The sequence below is a fragment of the Lemur catta genome, chromosome 6 (genome assembly GCF_020740605.2).
Source record: "Lemur catta isolate mLemCat1 chromosome 6, mLemCat1.pri, whole genome shotgun sequence".
NCBI lineage: Eukaryota > Metazoa > Chordata > Mammalia > Primates > Lemuridae > Lemur > Lemur catta.
This window is the reverse complement of record NC_059133.1, coordinates 59,494,915-59,512,358: the sequence shown is the minus strand read 5'-3', so window position 1 is coordinate 59,512,358 and position 17,444 is coordinate 59,494,915. Positions and strand designations below refer to the sequence as shown.

Genomic DNA, 17,444 nt, shown 5'->3' with positions numbered 1-17,444 from the left:
TAGCTGGGGAATGATGGTGGCAAGATCACTTTCTGCATGAGCAGCAGCAGCTTCCAAGGAGCTGCTGAGTGTGGAGAAGCCCAAGCCTTAGAGGAAAAGGCCCAGCCCCAATCCTTTCCCTCCAGGAGATGAGCTAGTGACGTCTTCTCCAGATGTCAGACACTAGTTATGATTCTTGGTAAAACAAAAATGACTCGCTGCTCATGTTCATGAGAACATACACAGGGTTTAGGACGATCGCACTCATTGGTTGACAGACTTGCTCCAGCAAGGGGACAGATGGGGACCAAACCGACTTGGCCAAGGGGATAGTGGAGAAGAGACCAGCATAAAGCTCTGCTGGCAGTCACAGGCAGACTCTTAGGTCCATAGGGGACCCAAGAGACCAATAGCGTAACCCCCTCATTTTATAGATGGGACCACCGAGAGTGAGAAATGTATGTCAGGCTATTCAGCAAGAAGTTAAGGCTCCTAGGTCTAGAAGTCTTAGGGATCTGAGGCTCAGCTTCTGGCTTCCTGGATTGTTTTCAACCCCAGAAAACATAAAGTGCTCAGTGAAGTTGAGCCCATAGGCAAATAGCTGCACGTGGCTGGCTCTTGAGCACAGTTCAAAGCCAAGAATGACCCAGTGGTGGAGGAAGCAGCTGCTGTTGGCTTTGGATTTTGGCTCTGGCACCCTCCTGTGACAACCTTCATCACCCAGGGGCCACCAGCAGAGCTGGGCTGCAAGGAGGTGGAGTGGCCCTAGGCTGTCAGGGGGCGACACTGTCCTGCCCCGCAGTAACCAGCCAGAGAGAGATTATATGCCAGGTTTTGTCCTCCACCTTTACAGAAACAAGAAGACTTTCACCTTTCACCTCTATACCTCTACTCCAGCTTTCCAGAGGGACAGGAGAATATGCAAGCACCTTGTGCATTTTTAGGGTTCCCCAGTATGAGATACAATTGTCACCATAGGGCCCATTTGTGTATATTCCAGGACAGGAGATTGGTGGCCCTCCTTTCTCCTTTCCCTCTTTTCCACCTGGTGGCTCTTGAGGCTCAGGCCCCAGAGTGCCGGCAATTCTCTCAAGTTACTCACGGAACAGAATTTTCTAATTCAAAGCTAATTCTCATTTTTTCTCTTTTTATATTTTCACAACCAGGCACCTTGCCCAGGGGCTGAGCGAGTGCGCTATCCTCCCACCCCGTGTCTTGTCTGGCTCAGAGCTCTTCCTCTTAAGCCGCCAGGGCCGTCAGCACTAAGAGCACATGTCACCTGCGAGCCCAGTAGGCACCTCCAGAGATACCCACCGAAGCCTCTCACGGCCCTGGGCTGGGGGCTGCGAGCTTCCTGGGGTCCCAGGAGGGAGGCAGCCCCAGTGCCCTTCAGAGGCCCATCTGTCCTTCCTTAGGCTCTAGGGGTCCTGCCTCTGCCCCTCACTGGTACGCAGCCCTCCACACGGCAAGGTTGCCAGGAAACAGATCTTGGTGCATCATCATCTTTCTTTTATCTTTCTCATGTTGCTTTAAATCTGAAGCCCAATCTCGGGATTTCACACACACTGAGCTTGACTTCGCCTGACAACAAGAATGGACTCTAAGGCTGGGAGTAGGGATAAAAACCAATGCCGAGCTGGGTTACAAGAAAATACCAGAGGGGGAAACCCCAGTGCCCTTGCTTCCTGCTTAGGAGTCATAGTCTGAAGCCCAAGAGCGTTGAAAAAGGAGCAGAAAGCAGCATCACACTCTGGAGAGTGGGGCCAGTGCTCCGGGGTGGAGAGTTCTCCCGCCGGCTCTGAGAGACCCAAGTCCTTTCCGGAACCCAGATCCCAGAACTGGCCTTTCAGACGTGTCTGGCCCAGCATGGCTATTTGTTGGGCCACAGGTCCTGTTGGCTCAGAGGTCCTGTTCTTCCCTGTTCCGCTGCCTTCTCAGGGCACTTCCACACATGTGGCTGTCATTTAGTCTCTGCCCACGAGGAGTCAGGGCAGCCAGACTGCCCAGCCCGGCTCTGCGCTTTGTCCTGAAGATCCACACCGCACCCTGCTTTCCTCCCAATGCTAATTGCCTATGAACTAGTTCAGTTTTGAGAAACAAGAGCCTCAGGTTTCCATGGGAGCCCATTTCCTCAGCTGCTCTGTGAGCCTGAACCCTGTCATCCTCTGGGAGGTTGGCAATTATACCCTGCTTAGGAAGGGGGGTGAGGGTGGTGCAACCAAGCTAAATATAGATGCAGTTTCTAGAAAGCCAGGGGTGAGAGAGGACATTGACCGACTCATGCCAGAGACCAATTTATCCAAACACAAAAGAGACAAGAAGCTCACAAAAGCGTCAAGCTCCTGGGGCCAGAGCCTCAGGCCTGGGACAATGGGGCCTTTCTCCAGTAGGCGGCCTCTGCCAGCAGAGACACACCTTGTGTAACCCAAGCGTGGGGTCAAGTATCCCCTCTGGGCTCTGTCTCCACTGCAGCTGCGTGTCACAGAGATCCCGGTGCCTGGGCAGGATACAGGAGCTAGATGGAGCTGCTGATCTGAAAGCCCTAGGTGAGGTGACAGGAATGTTAGCAGCTTCATTATGGTGATCATTTCACAATGCACACATGTGGCAAACCATTGAGCTGTGCACCTTAAATGCAGCCCATTTCTATCTGTCAATTACACCCCAGTAAAGCTGGAGGAAACAAAAAAAGAAAGACCTATGGCACCTGATTGGGGCCCGATTTGCATGTGGCAGTATCAAGGGGTTCTCAGCAGGTGGGTTTAAAAAAGCTTTATGCAAATTGACCACAGGGTTGAAAAAAATAAACCGAAATAAAATGTAAAAAAGCTTAAATGAAGGTTAACACTAGTAAGGAGCATAGCCTTCTTTTTTTTGGAGGGAAATTTAGTAATATGCATCAAACTTGTTAAATGCAGACACCTTTTAACATGGTAAATTCACTTCTAGGACTTTATTTTGTAGGCAGAGCAGTCTGTGGGCCCAAGGGTGGTTACTGCGGCCCTGACTGCAGAAGCCAAAGGCTGAACCGAAATGCCCATCAAGGGAGGACTGGTGTGTTATGTCATAGAATCTCCGTACGCCACAATGTGACTGCGAGAAAGGCAAGGAAGAATGCTGACATGGAAACAAGCTTGAATAAATGTTCTTTAGTAAATTAAAGCAAGAAGCAGAATGGTGACGATGGTATGTATACTCCTGCCTGAATGCACACATGTGTGCATACACACACATACCTACTCACACACACTCAGATAGAGTCTGAAAATGAACACAGTGAACGGGTAACAGTGATAGCATCTGGCAGGAGGTAGAGAACTGAGAATTGGGTTCAGTAGGAGACTTACTTTTCACTTATACACCCTTTTAAACTGTTTGCTTTTTAAAAACCATATATAGACATTACTTTAAAAAATTCATATCTATTTTAAATATTTAAAAAATAAAAATGAAATACAGGCTTTGGTTTGATTGATTTGCTTGAGTTGAAATCCCAATGCACAACCTTGGCAAGTTACTTAACCTCCCCATGCCTTTGTTTCCACATCTGTAAAATGGAAACAACCCTACAGAGGGGGTCGTTGTAAGGATTAATTACAGGAAAAGGGAACTGGACCCAGACAAAGGAAGCACTAAACAAACGGAAGGGAGAGAACTGGCAGGGAGAGGCAGTGGCAGGGACTGCTGATGAGTGGCCAGAGATCATAACCATCCCAGTGAGAATCTGAGACCCTAGAGGCAGACACCATGTCTTATACCTGCCCCCTGGTGCCTAGCGCAGGACTCTGCAGGCAGAGTTTTATAAGTTGTTCCTGATGTCTAGACCCCCAGGCCACTGTCCAGTTCTGCTGGGCACCAGCCAGTTCCCACCAAGTCTCTGACTGACATGAAGCTCTCTCAGAGCTCCCAGCCCAGCCCTTCCTTTTTCACACCTGACATTTAACGCCTTCTGTTCAGGGACCTCTTTTCAGCAACCCCTGCCAACACATCACAGCCAGACACGTTCCAGGTTCCACGGTAAGGAAGAGGAGGAAAGGATTGTCTCTCCTTAGAAACTAAAAGGGGATAATGACACTAGCTGTCACTGTGGAGAGCTTTCTGTGTCGGTACCTCACATATTATCTCCAATGCTCTCAACAACATTTCAGGGTAGGTACTATGCCTGTTTTACGAGTGATACAAGAAGGCTCAGAAAGTTAGATAACTTGCTTAATGTCACACAGCTCACAAGTGTGAAAACTGGAACAGAATCGAAATCTGTTTGACTCCAAAGAATCTGGTCGTCTTACCTACCATGGTCTTCACCATGAATCTACCATCTCTTACTCCAGGCTGGAGCAGCAATCAAAAACATGCCTCCCTCAAGTCCAGAAACACGAAGCAGAGACTACCCTCCTCTAGGACAAAGAAACCATCGGGATTATAGGCAGTCCCTGGAGAGTAGGCTTTGGAAGTAACGTCTGGCCATGCTCTCCACTGGCTCTATATTGTCTGAGCACAGAGAGGATCCCAAGTGCATGCTGAGAGTGGATTCATGAAAACGAGCCCTGATTAGAGTTCTGAGTTCCTAAAGAAATGACCAAAAGGAAATGTAAGATGCTCTTCACACCCTTACAGCTAGCTGTCTTTCTTGACAACTCCAGCTACCTTTCCTCTCCAAATTCTCTGGCTTCCTCTACCCAAGCTTCTGAACATCACTCTGGGACCATCCATAGATAACCCCACTCATTCTCTTTCATCTACTTCCTTGCACATCTGTGGATGGAGGTCAGCTGCCAAGCCGACAAAGTTCTCTCCAGCAACGCTGACTTCTTAGTGACTCATTTACTTGTGCCCATAGAATACCCTGTGTGGCCGTTCCTCCTCTTTTCTCTGTTTACTCTACTGCCTTTAAGCACTTTGAGTCTTAAATTGCTGGACACCTGCCCCATTTCTCTGTTTCACTTCATATCAAGGTTCCTAGAAGAGCTACAGATATCAGCTGGGTCACCTTCCAGAATCTCAGAACATTTCTCATGTTCCTGAGTCCTCGCCAGCCTGCCTTTTGCCCCCTATACTCCGCAAGACCCATAATTAACAAGGTCCCCAAGAACCTTGGGACTAGCAAACAAAAACATGCTTCTGCACACTGTCTTTCTCAGCTTGGAGCTTGCAGCACTCACCTTCAGTGTCCTGAGTAAGGAAGTGTCAACAGGGAGGAAGGAGACAAGATAGAGGAGTAAAGGATGATGTGTCTCTCAACCTTCCTTCCAGGATCAAATCTTAAACTTCACCATCGACCTTCATTCTCTTCATCAAAGAGGTCCCTCTGACTTCCTTCTCTGTCCTTTACATCTTTCTCTTATATCACACCCTGGAAAAAGCCATCCCTGCCTATATTCGTCCACATCCATATACATATATGGACCATCCATTATATATATATACAGAGAGGGTAAATATGTAGACCATCCATTTGTAGTAGATCTACATATTTTCCTTCTCTGTATATAAATAATGGATGTATATATATATATACATATATATACACACACACACACAGAGGGGAAATATGTAGATCTACTACAAAATTTTAATATATATATGTTACAAATTTTATACACACACACATATATATGTAATTATACAAATGGATGGTCTACATATTTCTCCATATATATAATTTTATATGTGTGTGTGTGTATAAAATTTGTAGTAGATCTACATATTTTCCCTCTGGCTCCTACTTATGTTCTGGTTGTTAACATATAGCCAGGAGGTGTCTGACCGTCTACAAGCCTACCTGTGCCAAACTTTTATTCACATTGGAAACATCATATTCTCTGAAGATGTCCATGTATTCCAGGACAGCAAGAAGCAGAAGCAACATGAAATAGCTTGTAGGAGGAATTGACCAAAAATGGCCTCTAATTCCTGATCATAGTTCAGTAGGACTGTGGTCCCTGCGTAACCTTCCAACCTTCCTAATCACCCTTTGGTTTGATTATGAGTGTTGGACTTGCTGGGATGATTATAACTAGCTCCTAGAGCAGTTTAGTTTGACTATCTTAGAAAGCCAAACCAAATACTAAATGGTCAAACAGGATTACCAGTTTCCAGAGCTTGGAAAACAGCCAGGGACCCAACATTAAAGCAGTGCTCTTTCCTGAGAACTGCCGTGACAGGGTAGCAAGAGCTCCCTGAGAGCCAGGGCTTCATTGCCCTCATCTCTGTGTCCCCAAGGATGCAGTGCCTGACACAGAGAAGGCACCAGCTGTGGACATAGTCCTCCTTCCTGGGATCAGAATTTCACAAACAAACAGATATAAAGGACGATAGGATTCCTAAGTCACGATTTGAACTAGACTAAAATGGAAAAATTCCAAATACTATTTGGGTGAAGCAAAGGAGAGGAGAAATGATATATGTGCAGTCGACTCTCATCATGTGTGGTTATGGTTATGGTCTATAACGTGAGTGAGTAGTGGATTAGTGAGTCCTAAACCGTTGCTCCTGGGGGAAATACACGGTTATGTTCCTCTGGTCACAACATTTTCATCAACTGATCAATACATAATCTTATTTTATGTATGTTTTCTGTTTAAGTCACCTTATTAAATACATATTATTGATTTATTAACATAGAACCAACAGCCAATAGTTCTGTTGTCTGAATGAAGCTTGTCTAACACACATAGTTTCTCTATAAGGCACATCATGGCCTCTTCCACTTAAGAACAACAGACAGCACAGCTGCACTACATGTGGGAACCACTTTAAACAGCAAAATCACCAATCAAATCACACAGATGCAAAAAGTATAGCACTAAGTAGACGGTGGAAAGGACACTTGTTTATAGTATGAGGGCTGAAACGGAAGGCAGGCTGTCGCCTTGTTTAACCTCAGCAGAGAAGACGCACATCAAATTTTCCCCTGCTCTGCACGTGTCCAGAAATGACCACAAAAGCACTGCCAGTATTGATTTTGGCAAATTTTAGCAAGTAGGCAAATTTGCAAATATAGAATACATGAATAATTAGGATGTGTGTGTATTTATTTGTTTACATATCAAATGAAGCCAAATGACAGAGATGTGTTGGCTCTTTAGAAAGTGCAGCCTGGCTCAGTCATCCGGACAGGGACAGTAAAGATCTAAGGTAGGCTGAGGACAGGGTAACAAGACAAAAGCAGCCTGTGGCCACAGTGCCAGACCTCACAGGTAGTGGCTGTGGCCATCAGCCAGCAACAGATCCTAAGGGGTCCTACCGAGAGGGGCGGGTCATGGTAGCATCACGTGCCCACAAGCAACACAGCCACACTGCTGCTCTGCGAGGAGACACGTGTGCAAACGTACCACCCCTGTCCATTCTGCCGTCTCCTACACTTGGCCTTGGGCATGAGGAGACCTGTCTTTTTGAACCCAGGTGACTCACACGGTCCTGTCCCAAGGATTCAGAGGGTAGCGGTGTGTCCCAGGACAGCAACCACAGGTAACAGGAGTTAGAGCCACTCTAGTGAGGAACTGACTTCCAGTATGTCATAATCCAACATGCAGCCACCTAAGGGTCCCATTTCCCAGAGCTGCACACCAGGGGTTGGGTGGCCTGGGAAGAGGGAGGGATTTGGGGTCAGCTTGAAGCTGTTTGGTCAATGAATTAACCAAACAGCCTCAAGTGCTGTTGGGGACGTGTTGGTGGCAGACTGGTGAGCTATGGCCTTTGGTGAGAATCTCCACACTGCCAGCTCCTAGCCCAGTGGCGGATCATAGATGTTCATTCAAATCTGCTGACAGAGTGAGTGAGAGAAAACACAAAATGAGGATGGCTGGCTGGCCGGAGAGACTTTTGTTTATTTTACGCAGCCATGGTTCCACTAAGGGCAGTGGTAGTGGCTCATCAGCTTAAAAAATAATATACTTATATTGTTCTTTATGTTTTTCAAAGCACTTTTATATATGTCATCTCATTAATCCTCAAATGAACTCTATGTCATAGGGGGGTCAGATATCAGTACACTCATGAAGTTAGTTGAGTTAACTGAAACATAGAGAAGTCAAGGTGTTTGAGCAAGGACATAGGTTAATTAATGGCCAGCACCCCTGCCCACGCATTTCTGAGGGTTTCCTGGCAGGAAGCAGGTCCTGATGTGTGCACCCGGATTCCTTCTCCATTACCATGCAGGAGGCAGCTCCCACTCTCAGGCCCTGGCAGGAAAGGGACCAGGCGGTACCTGAGACACACAGCCTGGGCTCTGGAAGGCCCACCCTGTAGGAAGTGTGGGCTTCAGGCCCGAGGATCGACAGGACCTAGAGCCAGCGATGCTGCTGGTCTGGTTCCCCGAGCTGGGAACAATTAGCACCCACAGAAACCCCGCTGCCCAGCAATTGCTCAAGGCCATGAAACTGGGGCCTGCTGGTTCCTGGGGTGAAGGGCAGGTGAGTCGAGAGTCCCCGGAGTCCCTACGCCAGAGGAGCGTGTACCACACTAGTTCCCTGGACTCTGATTCACTTTGCCCTCAAGGCAACACAAGCTCTTCGGTGCAGACAGGAGCCAGGCCGACCTCAAAGTGCTCATCCTGGACCCAATGGGCTTTTTCCTCATTTGACAGTCATGGCCCTGTCCTCCACTGTACCCACCTCCAACCTGGGCTGCTAGACCTACGCCCTCTTCGGGCCGCCTTCTTCCAGGCTACTTGCTCTCTCTCCAAAATATGCCAGTGCTAATCTCTCCTGGTTCCCAGTTCCAACCTGCAATCCATCACTTTCCCATCCTCCCTCCCTGGTTTTGGATGGGAAACTCCTCGGGCCTTTCTGGGGCTTTCCCACACCGTTTGCACTTGTAATCCTACGTTCATAAAAGGAGAGAAGAGGAGCTGATAGAGAAACTGGTCCTGAGCAAACCGGATTGCTGGTGCATTCCTAACATTGCCTGAGCATTCTGAGGTTGGCTTTCAGACCCGGGACAGGCAAGCCATGGGTGAAGATATGGGTAGAGATCAGGTGCAGTGGCCCAATGGGGGTGCAGTTGGATTGGATGGGGAGGTACGCTCTCAAGCCAAGTTCTTGGGCTTCCCCAAAGACATGTCTGTCTCTTGAGTTAGGAAGCTGTGCACATAAGCTGGGGACGAGGTCCCCTCGGGAAGGACAGACACACGGGTCAGTGCAGGGGGCTGTGGTCCAAGGAGTGATGGGAAGATGGAGACCCACACAGCAACTTCAGGAAAGTGATTTCCAAGAAGACCAGAGGACACAGCTGGAGCTGGGGTTGGGGAGAAGATACCCCTCACCAAGACCCTGTTGCTGCCACATTTGTGAGAGCTGGCATGTTCCATGGACGTGGAAGGAAGAGACATGGAAAATGCAGGGATTTTCTTCGTGGGAACATTTTGCTTCGTTTCCCTCCCTTGTTCTTGGAGAGAGCTTGGGAGGAAGCCTCACCTGAAGAAGCCTTTGCAGCCTTCACAGGTCATAGCATTGAAGTGAAAGCCCGTGGCTCGGTCTCCACACACCCCGCAGATCCGGGGAACATTCCGGTCAAAGTCACCAGGGTCAGGCAGGGAAGTGCTGGCCGCCATCGCCTCCATCCCTGTAAGAACAGCAGGCAGGTCACAACGATAGGCAGAGTCAGTGCCAGGGCCCACTGGCATCCTTGGTATCCCCCCCGCCCACAGCCCCACCACCATCAGGGAGCTCAGCAAAGCTGGGCAGCTCCCCAGCGCCCAGGCCTGAGCACGATCTCCCTGGCTCACTCACTTCGTGGCTCTCCCCACACAGGCGACTCAGAGCATGGCCTGGAATCAAACTGCCTGGGTGCCGATGCTGCATCTGCTGGGCTACTTCAGAGGAGGTAGTTGGCCTCGATGTGTCCCCCAACCCTGCCCTCATCTGAAGAGGCATTTTCCTTCTAGGGTGTGAGTGAGGCTCATGGGAATGCACAGATGCACACCACCGGCACTGGCTCTGTCCCTGTCGCAGACCCCAACCAGCTCAGGGGCCTCGATCTTGCCCAGGACCCTCTCCTAGAGAAAACAGGAGCCCTCCCACAACTTCAGCCCCTCACACGCAGCAACAAACCCTCACCTCCTCTCCTCCTGAGGGTGAGGGGAACAGAGGACTCAGTGCCCAAGCCGGAGCCCTGGCCATGCAGCTCGGGACTGACAGGCATGTGCCCCAGTGTCCTGGTACCAAGGTGACCAGAATACTTTCCCCCTTTGGTTTGCAATAATATTTAAAACATTAGTTTGAATATCCTTATGAGTCATGTGAGTCATACACAATTAACTAATTTTGTTTTCAAAGATATTTTTTATAAATAGGCATTATCATCTAGACTTGGATTTCGCACTTGAGCAAAAGGGGAAAAGAGGGAACACAATGTATCAGCTCTGGGAGGCCCTTCTCAGGAAGCAGCTGGCTGGACTCTTCCATTAGGCAAATTGGGCCTTTGGCGTCGCCTGCTGCCTCTGATCCTGACGGCTGTCGTGCTCAGAGCTGACTCTGGGACACCTCAGGCCTCCCTAAAATGCTTTCAGATCCTGCTGCCTCCCAGCTTCACCTGAATCTTCACAAGGGACACTACAGGTTTAAGTGGCCCCTTTAATCCAAGGCCAGAGGGTCCCTCAGGTCAGAAGAAAAATAAGAGAGAAAGCCAGGAATGAGGGGACAAGGACCCCCCACCCCCAGCCCGGGGTACCATTTTTTCCCACCCCTAGGCAAGAGAGGCAGATCCTGGTGGGCCTTGGGAGGCTCTGAGCTACTTTTCCACGCCAAGGGCCACGAACTCTGATCTAGGCTTTGAAACATCAAAGCTCATTAGAGTCTCATTTCATTTCCTCTTCGTACCACCCCCTTTACAAGTGAGGCCCAGAGATGCCCAAGCCTTGAGCATCTCTAGTAACTACTATTGCAAAATGCACAAAACAAATACTTAATTTTTTAAAATTCTATAAAGAGCTTCACACCAAGGGAAGGAAGGTAAGCAAGGACACAGCATTGTCAGTCCCGAAGGGACAGAGCAAATTCTGGTCACAGACAGACACAGGAGATCCCTTAACCTTCTCTTTCAGCTTTTCTTTTCCTGGAAACTTTAATAGTGACACTATTACCCATCCCTTTCACAGCTAGATTTATACTTTCTAAACTATAATGTTTATATACACACACACACAAACCTTCTCTTTATCTCTGGGTGTATGTATACATATATCTATCTTGCTCACTCTTTCTATATATTTCTTTCTCTCTCTCTCTTTCTGACATCAAAAAAGAACAAAGGAATGATTAACAGAAGCCTTTGAAGAGAGGAGATTGGGGAGGAGTATGTAGAGGTGTTATGCACTAGAAGTATTCCATATTTTGAGTAGTAGGAATACGATATCTTCTTATGATGAAAACACTATGTCTATGTTCATATGCCCTTTTATATATATGAAACATTTCATAATTTAAAACAAATTATGAAATTATGAAGCTGAAAACAGAAAACAGCCTGTGGGTCTGTCAACATTGTCCCTATAGACCATCCCAAGTCCCAGCTGACTCCTACAGGAGTTTAGAACATAGCACACATCCACGATGTGGGCAGGGATCCCAGAGGCCCAATACCACGGTGGGGCCATTGGAGAAGCTGTCTAGGATGCTTGTGGCTTAACTCCGGGTCGGCTGAGATGTCACAGCTCCGAGTCATCACGATGTTATTGCTGAGTCTGGGTCATCCAGGCTCCCAAACATCCAGTGGATTTGGTGGGGAAAAGGGAACTCAAATGGGAGGTAGAAGGGAATGTCAGCCAAGTCCGTCCAACAAGTGTTCAGCATCACGTGGGCTCAGTGGGAGATGCTATGACGCAAGCGAGGTGGGACAACACACTACCGCAGCACGGCAGCAGTGCAGTCCTGAAGCGGGTGAGGAACTGACTGCCTTGACATCGGCAAGCCTCCTGGCCTGGGTGAGGGCCTGGGCACTGGGTTAGGCTGGACGGGAAGGCTGGATCTGGCAGCCAGAGGCCCACAGTGTGCAGGACCATTTCAGGGGAGCTGACAGAAGACCCAGACCTGCTTCGGGTTATTTGCTGGTACCAAGAAGCCAGAGCCCAGGACCAGAGACCAGATGTGGAGAAGAGGCCCAGGACGCTATGGCCTGAGAGCTGAAAGTCCCAGGAATGACGGGCAGGGGCTACGGAAGGCAGGAGGGAGAAAGAGGAGATGGGGCTGGATAGGAAACACCCAACAGGCAGGACAGCCCCCTGGGGTCCTGGCCAGGAGGCAGCAAGAATCTCCCTCCCGAGCCCCTCTGAGCAGCCACGCCCACCTCATGCTTGTGGGTCTCAGCTGCAGATGCGGGACCCGCATGGGCAAAGCCTCGGGTAGTGTTCCCTTCCTTCCCTTGACCCCCACCCCTCAGACGCAGAAAGCCAGGGAGGCAGTGGCCGACGGGAAACACCTACCTGAAGGAGCAGGGCCAGGCGAGCGGGGCGCAAGGGTGCTCTTCTGTGAGGGCTCACAGACACTTCAGACCAAAAAGCTTCTGCAACGAGGAAGGAGAAAGGTTTTCTCTAAAGCACAGCTCCGACCTCCCAGCCATTCCTCTAAGGAGTCCAACGAGCACGCACGAGAGGCTCTTTCCAGGGACTTCAGTCCCCACATCAGGGACTGAAACAGAAGTGGCTTGTTGGGGGCCAGTGTGCCATGTCATCTCCGTCAGGGCTGTGGGGCAGGGCCAGGCAGCCACCAGAACGGCCCTCCCTGAGGCAGGGAGCAGCAGGAAGCAGTGGGAAGGGTTGAGGGCAGCACCCAGGCCATGGGTGAAAGGAGAGCACCCCTGCTGCAGGCTCTCCTCCTCCTCTCCCAGCCCAGGGTGTCAGTGGGGGAAGGGCCCCGTTCTAAGGGAGCCCTCACACTCCCCCTGCCCCCGGTGGACAGAGCCATGGGGCAGCGTGGCGGCTGCTGAGAGCCGGTGGCAGAGCTGGACCAGGTGGCAGGACAGCTTCAAAGGCAGGAGTCTGAGATCTCCCAACTGCGGAGACTGGGTGTAGGCGGGACAGGTGCTGCAGGGGTTAAATACAGCAACAAGCTGCTTTCAAACCGGATGTTTTCTGCCACTTTTAGCTCTTCGCCAGACATGCTTAACACCCCCGGCCTCAGTGAAGGCTGCAGCGGGGCTGATTCTGGGGCCCAGACTCTGGGTCTCAGAGGCCCGACGGGTCAGCACAGTGGAGGATTGGCAGAATTTCACCCTTCCCACTGCTACCTATGCCTGGCCCGGCTTGTTCACCTGCACAGATAGACGGACAGATGGAAAGATAGACACGCATGTGTGCGTGCATACACACACACACACACACACACACACACACACACACACACACGCACTTCCTCCCTTCCCTGATGCCAACAGAAGGTGACTGGGGAAATACATAGATACACAATTACCTGACCCTGAACACTGGCAAAGACCTTTAAGCCCAACCCCAGATGGAGCAGGTCCAGACCTTCAGTTTTTATCCTCTTCAGAGACCTCTTTCCCCTAGTGGCTTGACTAGGCAGGGAAGGAGACAGCCCAAGGGGCTTCTAAGACCTGGACCCAGTCCAAGAACTACCAGCTCACCAAGTCATTTGCACCCTCTCCGGCACTGCCAGCCCCCAGGGAACACCCGAGGAAAACCCCCGTGGACAACGAGCTGAGAGGGCCTGAGCTAGGCTGGCCCACTCCCAAGGGCCATGGGGAATGGGAGGTGTGCCTGTTGGGGACAGGCATGCTGCCATGCACCTCCACGCCAGGCCGCCCTTTGCTCCCTCTCCTCACACTGCCCGAGTGCCCCACCCCCAGCTGACCATGCTCTTCTGGACCCCACCCTGTGGCCTTATCAGTTTCTCAGCTTCCCTTCCTGATGGTTAGGAAGGCTGAGGTGAGGGTGAAGCGGGGACAGAAAGGACCACTGCTTTCCTATCCTCAACCCCTAAGGTTTTCAGAGGTCATAGGTGACATCCAGGTAGATCACCACCCTTGAACTTCAGAAGAAAGTATCTACCACATGCCAGGCCTGCTAAGCTCTGCCTACATTATTCCATTTAATCTTCACAACAGTTCCGTGATGGGGCAGCAGTCCTGTTTCACAGAGGGCAAAGCCAAAGTTCAGAGCACTGGGAGGGACTTGCCCAGGTCCCACAGCAGGTGAGCGGCAGTGCCAGGGGCCAAAGAGGACAGGCCAATTGCAGTGCCCACATGCGTGTTCTTGCCCCCTGCTAACTCCTCCCATTCCCAACGATAACCATTACTGCCCTGAACTGGGCCCTGCTCCAAGTTCTTCGTGTACACTCATTCACCAGCCTTGTCAGACAGGTGTTGTTATTATCCCTATCTTAGGGATGGGGAAACTGAGGCACAGGGAGGTTGATAGCCTTTGGAGCTGGAATTTGAATCTAGGCAGCTTAGCAAATTTATTTCCCCAACCCTAAGCGCTGGACACCTTTCACTTCCACTAAGTCAAGGAGCAAGCAGAGAACAGCCCCCAGGTCATGATGGAGGAATGTGGCAGCCCTTTTCCTTCCAAGGATCCCCAGGCCAGGGGACAGCAGGGCTCAGCCAGGATTCACCTTCTGCCCTCCAGCCCCTCTCATCTTGGAAAACCCCATTCAACAGATGGGCCTCTTCTCCCCATTCAACTTTTCACTACTGGTGGTCCTTTTAGGAGAGATTATCCTCGATTTAGCATCTAGGTCCGGGGCAAAGACACAGGGTGAAAAAGAGGGCAGGTGGAAAAACTGCTCAGTCTCCTGCCTCTGCCGTGCCACCCAGCCACCCCACCAGCAATTCACATTCTGAGTACATACAACTTCGCACTGCTTTCGCGGGGGCTGTCCCTCAACCCCTCCTGACCCTGCTTCAGAAATACCCAGATCCTTAGCACGGAGCCTCAGAGAAGCAGAGGGGGAGAAGCTCAACTCTGCAGAAAGCCCCTGGGTTCCATTGCACCAGGGCTTGTGTCTCACATCAAAACCCCTGCCTGCTGCTGACCTCAGCCCTGACCTTGCCTTAGCAAAAATGAGAAGATAACGTATTTCCTTCCAGTCACTGAAGCCACAACCTTTGTCTCTCCTACACATCTGCCTATCAGCTCTCACAACAGACACCCTCATCTTCCAGCAGCTTCTGTTAAAGGGGCATCCCCAGACAGCCTCGTCTAGGACATCCTTGTGGGGTGGTGGCTGTGGGGTGTTCTGGGCAGAGCCCTGGGAAGACAAGGATCCAAGTCCCCCTGGGCTCAATGTAACTCCACCACATTGACCGGACCCTCCCCAGAGGACAGAGGTGGGTAGAGCTGTGACTCTGAGGAAGACCACGGAGTGGACAAGAGGTCTGACCACTAAGGTCTTCTCCAGCTCTGAAAGTGTGCAGCTCCAAGACCGGAATTCCCACCTGAGGAGGCCTTGAAAAAGAGTCATTCACGGAGCCTTCTCCCCAGTTAGATGAGCCCCGACACGCCTGCCTGAGTGAGTGAGATCCACTCATCCCCAGATGCCAGTGGGCCCAAGGACATGGAAGATGTGGCCGCTAACGGACCCCAGTGGAGAATGGGAGCCCAGGAGAGCGGTCCTCCTGCAGCCAGGTTGGGACAAAGTGATCAAAACTGGGCTTTCTAATTGTTGACATTGGCTCAAAACTCCTACTCCTAGAAAGAAATGGAAACCTAAGCGATTTCCCCGCAGAGGGGGAGAAAATACTTCTTCATAAAGTTGTCACACACAGTCACCCACATGCTGGGCTTCCTCTGGAGCAGATAGGCCTGTGGGTCCACCAGCCACGACTGCACATGGACTTGTGCATACACACCGCTGTCTTGCTGTTTTTCATGTCATCATCCTTTTGACTCTGCCCACAGAGTACACTGCATGATCCACTTAACTTTCTATTCGTCATGTTTTTATTCTAGTATATAACTTAGGCTTAGCAATATCACGGCCAGCTAAAGGGATACCCTTTCTACCTTCCCTACCAGCCCCAACATACACCCGCCTTCTTTGCCCAGAACAGTCTCTGTGTTACCTCCCAGAGGAAGCTGAGGGGGAACAGAGTGGGAATGAGGGAAAGGGGAGAGGGTGTATTGCATACATAGAACTTATCCAAACTACCTCTTGCCTACAACTCTCTCCTCAGCTCCTTCATACACACATATTTTAAACATGGATAAGAATGGTTGGAAATTATTTTCTTCAGACTACAATGTCCAAAGTAAAACCCAATAGATAATAGTCATTTCAGAAAATCTCAAGATTGGAAGGTAACTTAGCACCACCTAGTCCAAGCATCTTAAATTCCTTCTATAATATTCTAGCCAACAGTTTTCTAGCCTGTGTATGAGTATTTTTCCTGGTGTAGAACTATCTCCCACAGTAATCCACTCTCTTTGGATGGCTCTATGCTTAGAAAGCTCTTCATTATGTACAGATGAAATGGTCCCTGCAGCTTTTAATTTTTATTTTTTTTAGAGATGGGGTCTCACTCTGTCTCCAAGAGCTAGAGTGCAGTGGTGCTATCATAGCTCATCGTAACCTTGAACTCCTGGGCTCAAGCCATCCTTTGGCCTCAGCCTCTGGAATAGCTGGGACCACAGGCGTGAGCCCTTACCCGGCCACCTGCAGCTTTTAATTGCTGGTCCTAGACCTGCTCTTTACAGCCCAATTAGACAAATTTACTGGGCCATTCACACAGGGTCTCTAGGGGAGGTTTGGCAAAGCCACTAAGGTTACCATTGTGCAAAGTAGGAAAAGGGGCCCATTCCTAAAGACACTTTACTTCCATCAGTCAGAAAATTATCATAAAAAAATATAAAAATCTATAGTTCCTATTGTGAATGAGGTAGCAGGGGAGAAGCAGGAGAAGATGGCCCAGGTTACATTTCATTTTGATTTCGACCCCATGAACTCCCCAGGTATGATTATGATGCACTCAAGAGCAGGGAGGAAGGCGGTGAGTGCAGACAGCGTCTGCCTCCGTGGCCTTCCCCTGGGAAGAACCGTTTCTGGCTCAGGACAAGGGCCCCGTGGAAGAGTGCGAGGGGCTGGGTGTGCTCCCGCCACGCTGCCTCTGTCTGCCTCCTGTCTGCCACTCGGTTGCTCCCAGGGCAGGCTGGCCCCTGGCACAGCAGCTCAAAGAACATTTACTAGGCTTACCAAACGCACTTAATAACTGACTGTACGGGGAAATTAAGTGGCTGATGACCGAGCAGTTGCAGGAAGGAGTTTACCCATAAAGGCGGTGCTTAGTTAACCCTTTTGGGAACATACATCACCTTGAGAACCTGGGAAAAGTCATGGACTGACACCCCACACAGTGTCAGGGCTAGTGGGTCACCCCCTAGAAACCAGGCTACCAACTCCCACTCACCAACACTCTTTTTTGGCTACCTGCCCCACCACTCTGGAGCAGGAGCAATTCTTGGAGTAGGCTTCAGAGGTGGGAACCCATGAGGCCCCAGGCAGGGGGACAGG

The 17,444-nt window shown here is 50.2% G+C and overlaps 1 protein-coding gene across 2 annotated transcripts in view; it reads right to left on the bottom strand.

Annotated features, from left to right (window-relative positions):
* VDR (vitamin D receptor) overlaps positions 1-17,444 on the bottom strand; it is a 52,980-nt gene that overhangs the window by 21,147 nt on the left and 14,389 nt on the right. For both annotated transcript variants that reach the window (XM_045555089.1, XM_045555088.1), the window contains 2 exons: positions 12,401-12,480; positions 9,396-9,543 (listed from right to left, as the gene is read on the bottom strand). In XM_045555089.1, coding sequence (XP_045411045.1) covers positions 9,396-9,541 — 146 coding nt within the window. In that variant the 5' untranslated portion in view covers positions 9,542-9,543; positions 12,401-12,480. The remainder of the gene's footprint in view (positions 1-9,395; positions 9,544-12,400; positions 12,481-17,444) is intronic.